Genomic DNA, 12,170 nt, shown 5'->3' with positions numbered 1-12,170 from the left:
CTTATATACAATAATTCCTACCTCTCTACAAAACTACTAAAGAAATTTGAAGCAGATTTTACCACTTCATCATGTAAGATGTAAATTTCTGCAATGAGTATGATGAGTCAAGTAAATGTTTAAAAAAACAAACAAACAAAAAACTGACTTAAGCGAAATTCTGAATAGTAACCAATTGAATTGGTCGACTTGTTTCTTTAATCATTTATTGTTCTTGTGTGTTGGTAGAATCTGACATTCTTTATCTAATGAAGTTAAAAAAAGGAGTCTGTGTGTCTAATTCCAATTATAATGATATAATATTCATGATTAAACATTATTTATATGTACATAATTAAAAATAAAACAACTGCAGTGATGAAAAAAAAAGTCATAATTAGAAATAAGGTGATCAAAAATTGTAGATAAAACTTTCAGGACATTCATCTTAACATAAGATAACCAATATATGAAAACTTGATTCCTGAGTTTCCCTGTTATTCTTTTTTTAACTCAGAATGTATGAATGACAAAAAGGTGTGCTTCAGATTTCAGTTTTAAAATAATATGGAAGTATATATTTTGCAATATTTCTTTTTTAGCCTGAATATAAACAAAGTGGTAGTATTTTTTTCTTATTAACAAAATAATGACCTTTTTTTTACAAACACTTTACGAAAAATGTCAACGCAATCTCAGGGTAAATATATATAACAAAGCTAGGGAACCTGAAACAATCTTTATCTTTTTTTACATTTTGGTCTTTTATGAAAATTTATTAGAATTTGAAGGCAACTTGTATTATGATGGAAGACAAGTTTTTTCCCCATAAGTTTATAAAATGATTTGAATAGTTGCTGTTATAAAAAGCTGTACATGACTTATCAGCTTTAAAAAGCTTCTGGACAATAAACCTGATATACAACTGTGAGTAAGATAAATACACCTATATTTACACTATATACATTTGTTTATACATAAGACGTCATTTCTATTTTTGGTGTAGCACCTTCTTCCTCCTAGCTGCTAGCATGTCATAGAATGGATTTTCACTTATACTGGCTCTGAAATAGAATATACACCATGTTAATAAGCAATTAACAGTTAACTGCAGTTTGACCTCTTGTAAAGGTCAGAACTCTAAACAAATTCTTGTGCATTTTTGTCCAATTTTTTCCTAAATATATTTAAAGTGACTAAGTAATACAGATTCTATGAATTCTGTTTCACATTGACGAAACTGAATATTACCAACAAATTAACATTTAAAAAAATTGTCTCTCTTAAAGTCTATTCAGATCAAATAAAAGCTGTCTTGAACATGCTGTACATGCTGTAGGGTGTGCTTTAGTGACCTTCAAGCAATTGTCAAGGTGAAAAACAGAAATTATAGATCCCAAGCTTTGTTAAACAAAATACTTGAAAATAACCATCTGTTGTGTCTCATTTTAGCACATTCAAGAACAAGAACAGAGACTGGTCAGCTTTAAGTGAGCCTTTTTTGATTGAGTTAAGTCTGCTAATTGATATTTTATCGTATGTTTTTATATGTTGTGATGTTATGCTATTGTTTCAGGAAAAAGGGAGAAGGTTTGGGCCCATTAAAACGTTTAATCCCGCTGCAAATGTTTGCACCTGTCCTAAGTCAGGAATCTGATGTACAGTAGTTGTCGTTTGTTTATGTAATATATACGTGTTTCTCGTTTCTCGTTTTGTTTATATAGATTAGACCGTTGGTTTTCCCGTTTGAATGGTTTTACACTAGTAATTTTGGGGCCCTTTATAGCTTGTTGTTCGGTGTGAGCCAAGGCTCCGTGTTGAAGGCCGTACTTTAACCTATAATGGTTTAATTTTTAAATTGTTATTTGGATGGAGAGTTGTCTCATTGGCACTCACACCACATCTTCCTATATCTATATAATATGTCTTGGTAGGGTGGCAATAGACTGAAATCTTAATGACCAATGAAAAACAGATCAACAAATTGTCAACATATTGTAATCGCTGATAATACTTACTTAATACATCTGATCCATTCATCTTTGTCATCTTTAGTGGCAGCAGACATCCTGTAAACACTATGTTTACCTACAAGGATAGAGTTGATACTTATAATCTAATAAAACATGCTTAACTGCAAACAAAAAAGAATATAATTTCATTACAATGTCATTGCCTAATTTTCATTTCACAAAATTAAAATTTGGTCAAAACTGCCAAAATATTCCCAACTAAGGAAAGTTTTTTTAATGTGCTGGTTTACAAATTCTTACTGTAATAACAATAACTTTTACAGAAGGAAGGAGAGTTTTAAACAAACAACTACATGTTTATATTTATGTTACTTAGTGAAAAAAAATAATAAAGTGGTGAAAAATATATATTGCTTTGGGGAAAGAGGTGGCGAAAACCCTGAATAGGGCTTAGGTTGAGTTTAATGCTATCTATAACTCATAAACCTGTCCCAAATCAGGAATCTTCTAATTGTTTGTCTGTTTATGACTGCTTTTGACATTTCAGTTTCTGTTTAGTCATATACAATACACAAAACCTTAACATAACCTTTCTTATTTTTCATAGGGTTTAATTGTTCACTTCATCAATATGTCATACGTATGAAAATTAATTGCCTGCAACAAAGGATTTAGAGCAAAATAAAGAATTTGTGAATAAATGGTTGATAGTTATAAGATGAATATTGTATATACCTTCTACTACTTTGCCTTCTTTGTCCATTTTACATGCTTTGATAATGTCTTGTACTGGGGTGTACAGCTCAAAACAATTAGGTTTGTTAGCTTTCTCTGTTGGTACCTCACGGACCTGAATATTCTCTAGAGGTATAATTCCTTTAGGCTCTTTGTCCTAGAAACATATTAAAATGCATGATATTTTGGTAAAAAGCTAAAGAACAAATTCAAAAAGATTTGACCAAAACTGATAGCAGATACCTAACACTGTAAAAAGAATACTCAGTACAGACAGGTTATTGTTTAGACTTCAGAACCTTTAAGGGAATACTCAAAACTGTAGCAGATCTACTGCCACTAAAACTCACAAAATAATAACTCTGTCCCTTGCAGTGCAAGATTTGCAAAGTGAAACTCAAACAAAAGTCAGAGAGAATAAAATTAATAGGTGCAAAATTTCATCATATAAACATTCTGTTAAAAATTCATTAAAATTTGGTTTGAGATTTAAAAGAAAAGCAACTACAAATATGTATTGAAGTGTATCATTTTTTTTGGACCCTTTATAGCTTGCTGTTCCTTGAGAGCCAAGACTCCTTGTGGTTTACTTTTTACAAATTGTGACTTGGATCTACAGTTGTCTCATTGTCACTCGTACCACATTTTCTTATATCTATGAAGTGTACAAATATGAAAAGTCCATGTAAATCTAAAGTAAATCTCAAAAAATATTTTTGAAAATATGACATGGTTGGAGCAAAAGCACATAATGATTAGGATTCTGTGAGGCACAAAAATTCTGTCATTCACTTCATGAGAAGTAGCAGAAACAAAAGCAATGCAGAAATACAGACATCCCCATCACTTACAGTTGTAAACTGGAAATAGTATAGACAATTGTCATTGAGTATAAACCACCTCCTCTTCCAGTTCTTTACACGCCCACCTGAAAAGAGAAATAAAATCATCTTCAATTATTATCTAATGGTCTACCAAAATAAAATTCCCAGTATTCCTTTTCCAACACATAGCTTTTGACGTTTTTTTTTTCTTACATTGCATAACAACTACAGACAAATTAAGTTCCCTGATAATCCATTCATTATATATAGCTTAAAATACCAATGACAATACAAATTTCACTGCACCTACATCTATCATTTTCTTATATTAACATGCAAGGTTAATTCAAAATGGACACAGAATCTTTCACATTATTTCTATCTTTAATCATTTTTATGCAAAAGAGTTTAAATATGGATGAATTGCAAATAAAACAAGCAAATCTAAATTTCATGCATATTTTAGATGCATCAAGATTTGGATTTGATCAAACAAAGAAAAAAATGTATCTTTAGAATGACTCAGAGTTTTAAATGTATTTCAATACATCATCCATCACAACATGACTACTACAAAATGTTTAAAATCAAATGTCTATAATTTAAATGTAAATACACCCAACTATTTTTTTTTTGGAGAAAATACCTTTTATTAATGCATATATTGAAGCTTTCAGTGGCAGGGAAAAGCTTAACTTAACTGATAATACACTACTGGCAGTACTGCCGTTATGCAAAGATAAAAAAAAGTTACTTTTTTGAAGATTTAAGCAGTTGAGTGCTTGCATAATAATTTGCTAGCAAAACTTCATATATAAGATTAATTATGCATTCTTATTTTACCATGTGATCATGCTTGACTTTAATGACTTGATTACAGGGGCAGATCCAGCTATTTAACAAAAATTGAAAGGGGGTTCAAACCCTGGAACCCCCACCTGAATCCACATTCAAGTGTTCCAAAGAATTTGTGTTTTAATAGCCTGTAAGGTAGATGGTGTTTATAATTTACAACCACGATGCTTAATGGTATAAAGTGGTGTCAAACCTCAACAGTCTATCTGTCTTTTTTAAAGAGTTTAGTGAGTTAAAGGTTAATTTTCCTCCACCATATCATCAATCTAATTAAAAACCGATCTCTCATTGCTCCTGTTTTCTGATATGTCGCTTGGGAGATCTAACGAAACCCGCTTTGAGGTCACATGTGAGTGAACTAGAGGTTATGAATTTATAATGATATGCAAATGAGTTGACAACCTATTAATAAGCCAATCAAAAAAGTTTATGAATTATTTTGACTGATGATTTCTTCGTATATAAAATGAGTTACATCCCTTTACCTTAAGATAATCTTTCAAGATCATCGAAGACTCAATTTCATTGGTCGAAAAAGACACACCTTCGAGGTCACTCACATGTGACCTCAAAGCAGCTTTCCTTAGATCGCCCACACGACATATCAGAAAACGGGAGCGATGAGAGATCGTTTTTTAATTGGATTGCCATATCATCAACATGCTAAATTACATAAATCAATTGAAAAAAAATTACTTGCAACACGATACATCTAAATAAAACCTTCAATAATTTCAGTTTTTTAGTCTGGTTTAAATTTATTATTTTCACTTGTTATATCATTGTTACAGGCAGTGGTGACTTATTTCACAAATGAAGACATATGATTAAGCATGTCAAAGCAATGAGCCTGGCTGAAGACCTATTTCACATCTTATCATCAAGAGTTTTGAGGGAATATAGTTTGATATACAACAACAACTTTTAACAACTTGTTCTGTTATATATTAAACATCATATTGACAATAATTTTTATCTAACATACTCCAAATTACCAAATGTACTAATTTTGATTATGTTTGATATTATTTCTATGACATAAACGTGAAAAAGTGTAGAATGTGATGATGGAAGCTTAGTTGTGGACCATGTGTGATGTGTGTGAAGAGTGTCACATTACAAACATAGGACAAGGACGCTGTTACAACTGTATGATGTTAAAATTAGGTCTTGATATATATGAAACCAACAATCAATCAATCAAAAATAAATATACTAATCTAAATTTGCAGAAAAAATGTCTCCAGGATGTAATAACAAGAGACAACTTTTGGAATTTTGAAGGATAAATATACTGGTATGTACAGAATTACACAGTAATTTTGAATGAATAATCTGATCTTCTTTTTTCATTAAAGTCTGAAATTATAGACTGCACAATATGGTACAAAGTGACTTTCATTTTGTTCAAGAACCACAGCACATTCTAAATAGTTATACAGATAAAACCCTTCTTAGATAATCACTTAATTATCATGCTCATAAAATTCAACTTCAGTAAAAACATAAAACATAAAAAAAGTTATTCTCCTAAAAATATATGAAAAATTCGGAAATTAAAAATTTCCATAATTGAATTTCTGTAAGTAGTTATCATACAAAAATTTAAAAAAAACGGCCTAGAAAATAATAAATAATTAATTCCTTGAAAGCTCTTGGACACTGTTAAGTTTTAACCCATTTCAAATTCAACTTTGCACCATCATGAAAAGCAAAAGCAAGCAAAACTTGGTGTTGGGAGGACCAATTCCAAATTTAATTTCAGTTTTATGGAATAATCAGGGACAATCGTAATAAACTTGGTTCCCATATGATGCAACATTGTTATGGTACTCCATTAAATTTAAATAACTCCTTTTCAAAAATTATTGTAAGACCTAATGAAAATGTGAGATGCAGGTGATTTAGGTTAAAATTCAAATAACAACATGCTAAAAACAAAACTCCTACTATAAAACATGCAACCCAGTAATACCCAGCAATAGCTGAACAAGTTCAAAAATAAAACAAAAGGTCAAAAGTCATTCACCACTTACACCTCTCTTAAGCTTACCTCCTGATAAAAGAACAACATGGTAATATTATCTGCATAATCTAGGAATATTTTGTTTTGCAGACAAAACTCCTTAAAATGTTATGCTACATGTATGAAAATTTGGATATTACACAAGGTTTCTACTGTTTTCAATGGTAAAAATAAATTTAATTGTACTAAGTACTAGTTATTGCAAATCTTCAAAAGCCTTTGTTGAATTCAATCAAATTTCAATTTACTGTCAGGATACATGTATATTCTAGAACCTTAGATCATATACATGTACCATCATATATTTTTATTGTTTTGTTTAAGGTGGTACCAAACACTTTCACTAAAATAAATTTGGATCGTTTAATTTTCATAAAATTTTGAAAAAGTATTTACTTTGACCCTTTGACAAAAATAAAATTTCAAAATATCTGAACCAATCAATTTATCAGAAAAATTACACTGGTTATATAGCAGTTTGACAAACATTAATTTTGATCATTGAGAAGCTTAATATTCCCTTCACAATACAATGTAATTTAAACATTTAGCTGGTTTTACAGAGTTATCTCCCTGTAGTGTTAGGTACCACCTTAAGTTGCTGTATCTTAGCCCCTTGGTATCCTCCAAGTTCATAAAACAGTTTATAAGAAATACTAATACTTTTAAAACCTAACTTTGCTCTTCTTTTGAAATTCAAACGTTTTCACCACTTATATTAAGAAAAAATTTCAACTAAACCTTATTCATGTATTTATACATATATAAAGCATTACTGAAAATTGCCAAGAAAGCAAAAGTTATTTTTTATCATTAATAAAAGTGGACATAAGATTATTTAAGATTTAACCATGATATTTTTGACACAGGTGCCCCCCTATAACAACTATTTTTTTTATCATTTATAAAAGCAGACATTGATCGTAGATTATTTAAGACTTTGTCACTGACAATTTTGACATAGGTGCCCCCTAAAAACAACTATTAGTCTTTAAGTGTAGTTAGTTTTCCTCATGCTCATAATATATGTTACTATCTCTGAAACATAGTTCAATCCTCTCTGCCATACAGAAATAGAAAATCCGGACATAACACAGCTAATGATCTCGAGTAGATTATAGACAGTTGAATATGAGCTTTATAAAATTTAAGATTCCTGTGTGGCAAAGCTGAAAGTTGAACAAATGACTGAGGCTACTGTTTCAGAGATTGTATAAACTCATGCTCTTAGTCAAACCCTCTTGTTAACCTATCTTCTCATGCAGGATTGTTAAACACAGTGTTAGTATTGAATAATTAATTGCATAAATTGTACTGTTCAAATCGATTTTGTTTTGTTTTGTTCTATCTTAATTTGTCATGTTCAATTTGATTTTGTTAAGCACAAATTAATTGTATATTTAAACACTTAAAGTTGTAACATACAAATGTTTTATTTAAGAAATGACTTTTCATGAACTCCTGTTCAGATTACTTTTAGATTGTCAAGAAAAGGGGGGATGAGAATATTTATGGGAAATTAAAGACGCCCGCCCCATCAGCATTTTGTTATCATACCTTTGATATAGATTTTATACATCAAAATTCATACAAAAGTTTATCAATTTTCTTGTCAGTCCAATTTAAATTTTAACCTAGATGTTGTGAGCTATTCAATATTTATTAGATGCCACTTCAATTTAAGTCAATAACAAAGTCCCATTTAAGGCGGTAGACCTAGGTTAAGGGAAATAACTCTTAAAATCATCAGTACGTTTGTGTCAACCATTTTCAAAAATATATTCTAAGCTTCTATGTTACATAGATTATTTTCAATCTGTTTCAAGTAAATGCTTAAAATACATTGATGAACTTGACTTTTACAAACGCTTAACTGATCTAAAGAGTTATCTCCCTGAACCAAGGTCTACCACCTTAAATATGCAATTAAACAAGGAGGATGCTATACAAATATATGTACTTTTACATACACATTTGTGGTTATAAGAAAAGTGATTCAGGAGTGTTCATTTGAAAAACGAATAATGTATTTAACTTCCTGTTTAGATATTTTTCTATTTTAAGCCAACAGTTCAGGATATACGTACATTGATGAACTTTAACAAAAGTACAATAAATATTTATCTTCCCCATCTGTAAGAAGGTGGTTTTTACACTTTCAGTCTACATTATGATCATTATGATTTTCACCAGGAAATTATTAATTCAAAACAAATAAGATCAGGATAAATCTTTTCTTTTTTTGTTTAACAAATAAGGAATGACAATCACTTGATAAAAGTTTCTCATTTGAAATGAAGTCCTAATTTCCTAATTTCTTATAATTTGTTCCTAAGAGTCTCAAATTTATGTTTAATAATTCATAAGGTTAAGGTCAATTAGTTTTAAAGATTGATGGGGAAGCAAATCTGGTATATATGTTGAGATGGTTTTTGATTAATTCAAGTAAAATTTCTAAACATCTTTTTTAATAATTATGTAATTATAAATGTTCACAAGATATTAGGAAAACAAACTTATCAAGGGTACTTTCCCTTATGTTTACCATAGATTGTCCAGGTTAAAAAAAATGTGTAACAATCTTATGAAAAACAGAATATAGGAAGAGATGGTTGAGCCATAAATTTTAAGATGAACTAGGAAATAACCAATGTATTAAAAGGATTAAGACTTTTATTGCTGTACTTCATCTTGATAACACTAAAAATTTCCCAAAACATTATCAGGGTGTTTTATCTTATCATTGGGTACAATTCCAAAAATGAAAAGCTATATATAGATACAAATAGATTTCTCCAAGATTTCAGAATAAATAGTGTATGAAGTATTTGTGAAGAATTTGATATCGGTATCTGTAGTTAAAATAGTATCTGACACTGGTAAATTTAGAAAATATATTATCTGACACTAGTAACTGTAGTCTGTAGATGATATTTAATATCTAATTATAACAACTGACCTTGTTTCCATAGCCAGCCTTCTTTGTCTGGATTGAAGAATGTATGCATGAGATCATTGCCATCGTCTTCTGGGATTTTGAAAGGTTCATTCTTTATACTCTCATACAGACTCTATATAGATAAGAAACTTTATTAATCAGCAAATGACCTATCAGAAATATCAGTACTTATAAACATCAGCATTAATTGTTGTGGTAAGTCTGCATTATTTCAAATTATCTATTTCGTAAACACTAGCATATTGTTTAAGTAAAAATGTGTTGTTAGGTTTCAAATTTTGCCACTTGTAATTTTTGGTACAAATGTGCAGTCAAATTTTAAATTTTGCCTTTTGTTACTAGAAAGCCTATTTACAATGGTGTTTTTTTCATTTCAGATGCCAATTTTACAATTCTTTCTCACCTCCATTTTATGTTTTCTCTTTCACCCCCTCACTTTACATACTAGTGTTTTAAATCAATGTAGATAAACTCACACCTTTTCAAACAGATATCTAAGCACAATGATCTATATTTAAACCACTAGGAATTCAGATTTTTTTAATCAGTAGAACAAAATCAACACAATGAATTTGAGAATGGACGAAATATCTATTTATTTTCTTCAAAGAGTTGACCTTACCTTAAGAAGTTCATCAGGTAGGTTCACACCATCATTTATTCCCCTGTTCATAGTAATAAATCTTTCAACAGATGGTTTGTCTTTTACTGCAGGGTTGTGTAAAGTTGTATTCAGCATAATGATAGCAAAAGACAGGATATAACAGGTATCTAAAACATATATTTATCACACTCATAAATAGTTGTATGTTTTGAGAACTTTATTTACATTGATTCAAGCCACAATTTTCGCTATCTTATTTCTAATTGTTATAATGAAGAAAATTAGGTTAAAGTCCCTTAGATGAAGTTGACAGTTGATGAATATAAAGCTATACTTTTTAGGTCCCTTCTGGTTCATACTCATTCTGCACTGTCAGCCACTAGCTTGATGCCTCAGACTGGTCAATTTTATTTGTACTAGTTAGTTCTTGCAAAACTTTGCTTAGACACATAAGAAAAATTCTGGAATATTGGTCTTCAGACTAGATGCCTAAAAATATTTTGGTGCAGACTGGAAACTAACCATGGTTTAATTCAAAACACCAATATGTACTTAACCACTAGAAAAACACAATTATTGCTATTTTACAAAATTTTACTTTGATCTTACTGACTGATAATTTCCTTTCTCAGCAAATTTGAGTGAGATGAAAAGCTGTCGCTAGAAACTAAGGGCACATGTGCCTATTGTCATTGAAATTAATAACATCGTCATAGGTAAAATAGTGATAAACAGATTATTATTGGTCATCTCATCTCAATTGCTTTTCTCACTTTAGCTGTACTGGCTCAAGCAAGAAAATCAATCTTGTTGAGATGATCAACAATAACTTATAACTATATTCTGTTGTTTTGGTTCTACACTGATGAAGTTGTCAGTCACTCTCATGCTATGTAAATCTTTAAAACACTTTTTTTCTTCTTATGAACAGCAATTGTGATTTATCAGTAAAGTAATTCATTTGCTATAAATTTTCAGCAAATACCTGTACTGGTAAACATCCCTGGGTTCAATTCACAATATCTTTCAGCAAAGCATTCCATCATTCTGTCGATCTTCTGTGCCTCTCCTGGCAGACGGAAACTCCATAGGAACTGGCGTAAAGCTTGTACCAGTATCATATCAGAAAACTCATGGAGGTTCACAAATGCCTTTAGTACAGATATATTGAAATCTTTTCTGTAAATAGTAAAATATCATATCATGCGTTGTCCAAAATATATAAGGAAAATCAGTAGTGTTTACTGTATAGTGGTTTATATTTGCAGGTAAAAAATTAAGGTTAGATTTAAACAAAATATTCTATGTGTTTTTTATTTAATATGAATCTATTCATGTGTTTATAAATTATCGAAATTTATTTTGGTGCTATTGATTTGTATATTTTCTTTATTAATCAATGTATTAATGTCAAGTGATAATAACCTACTTTAGGATTGGACAAAAATGTGAATTAAACGAAGGACCCGATGCTTTCTTGGCAAGCTACTTATAGAAACTGAAAGATGCATATCCTTATTGATTTGATTTTGCATGTTAAATATAGACAAGCAAGAGCCCAACCAAAGAATTAAAACTGTATCGAACAAAAACATGATGCTCATAAACAAATAGTAAATAAAATTTTATGCAATTATTTTCTGGCCTTTAGCCTATAATCCAATCCATTATAAAGTGAAACTGGACACTTACGCTTCACCAAGATAGTCTCCGATGGCAGTCTTATTTAGTCCTTCACCTTGGAACAGGAATTTAGCAACCTCCTCTGGTGTGTTGGGTAGAAGCTGATGTTCGATCAAATATTCTATACCCTACAAAAATTATAAACCATTAATATATATATATATATATATAGGCGTAAAAAATAAATTTCACATGTGCAGATGTATATATTCATTAAATAAAATAGTAAAATAAGTTAAAAAGTTAACAGTTCCATTCTGTTAACTTTTTAACTTATTTTACTATTTTATTTAATGAATATATATATATATATACATCCTAAATAATCATGATAATGATAAGTAATCAAAAAAAATATTCTATACCCTAAAAAATTATAAACATTTGTTTAGTGCTCCTACATAATGATGAGTAGTTTAAAAGTTAATGAATCCTTAGTAAAAAAACAGTTTTTTTCCAAAGCGACATGAAAATATTGTATTCAAGACCTTTAGATTAAAAAAAAGTCAATTGAAAATGATACATTTCAGAT

The 12,170-nt window shown here is 29.9% G+C and overlaps 1 protein-coding gene across 2 annotated transcripts in view; it reads right to left on the bottom strand.

Moving 5' to 3' along the window:
* Positions 1–476: 476 nt before the first annotated feature.
* Positions 477–12,170, bottom strand: part of LOC134724816 (cytohesin-1-like) — a 29,335-nt gene continuing 17,641 nt past the window's right edge. Inside the window, exons 5-12 of one of the 2 annotated variants that reach the window (XM_063588095.1) lie at positions 11,648–11,766; positions 10,941–11,134; positions 9,974–10,122; positions 9,352–9,463; positions 3,539–3,615; positions 2,688–2,844; positions 1,998–2,067; positions 477–1,043 (exon numbers count right to left, since the gene is read on the bottom strand). In XM_063588095.1, the coding sequence (XP_063444165.1) occupies positions 971–1,043; positions 1,998–2,067; positions 2,688–2,844; positions 3,539–3,615; positions 9,352–9,463; positions 9,974–10,122; positions 10,941–11,134; positions 11,648–11,766 (951 nt within the window). In that variant the 3' untranslated portion in view covers positions 477–970. Of the gene's footprint in view, positions 1,044–1,997; positions 2,068–2,687; positions 2,845–3,538; positions 3,618–9,350; positions 9,464–9,973; positions 10,123–10,940; positions 11,135–11,647; positions 11,767–12,170 lie in introns of both variants that reach the window. The other variant, XM_063588097.1, reaches the window with a different exon arrangement.

Source organism: Mytilus trossulus, chromosome 7 (genome assembly GCF_036588685.1).
Source record: "Mytilus trossulus isolate FHL-02 chromosome 7, PNRI_Mtr1.1.1.hap1, whole genome shotgun sequence".
Taxonomy (NCBI): domain Eukaryota; kingdom Metazoa; phylum Mollusca; class Bivalvia; order Mytilida; family Mytilidae; genus Mytilus; species Mytilus trossulus.
The sequence above is the reverse complement of the archived record's forward strand: the minus strand, read 5'-3'. Positions and strand labels throughout refer to the sequence as shown.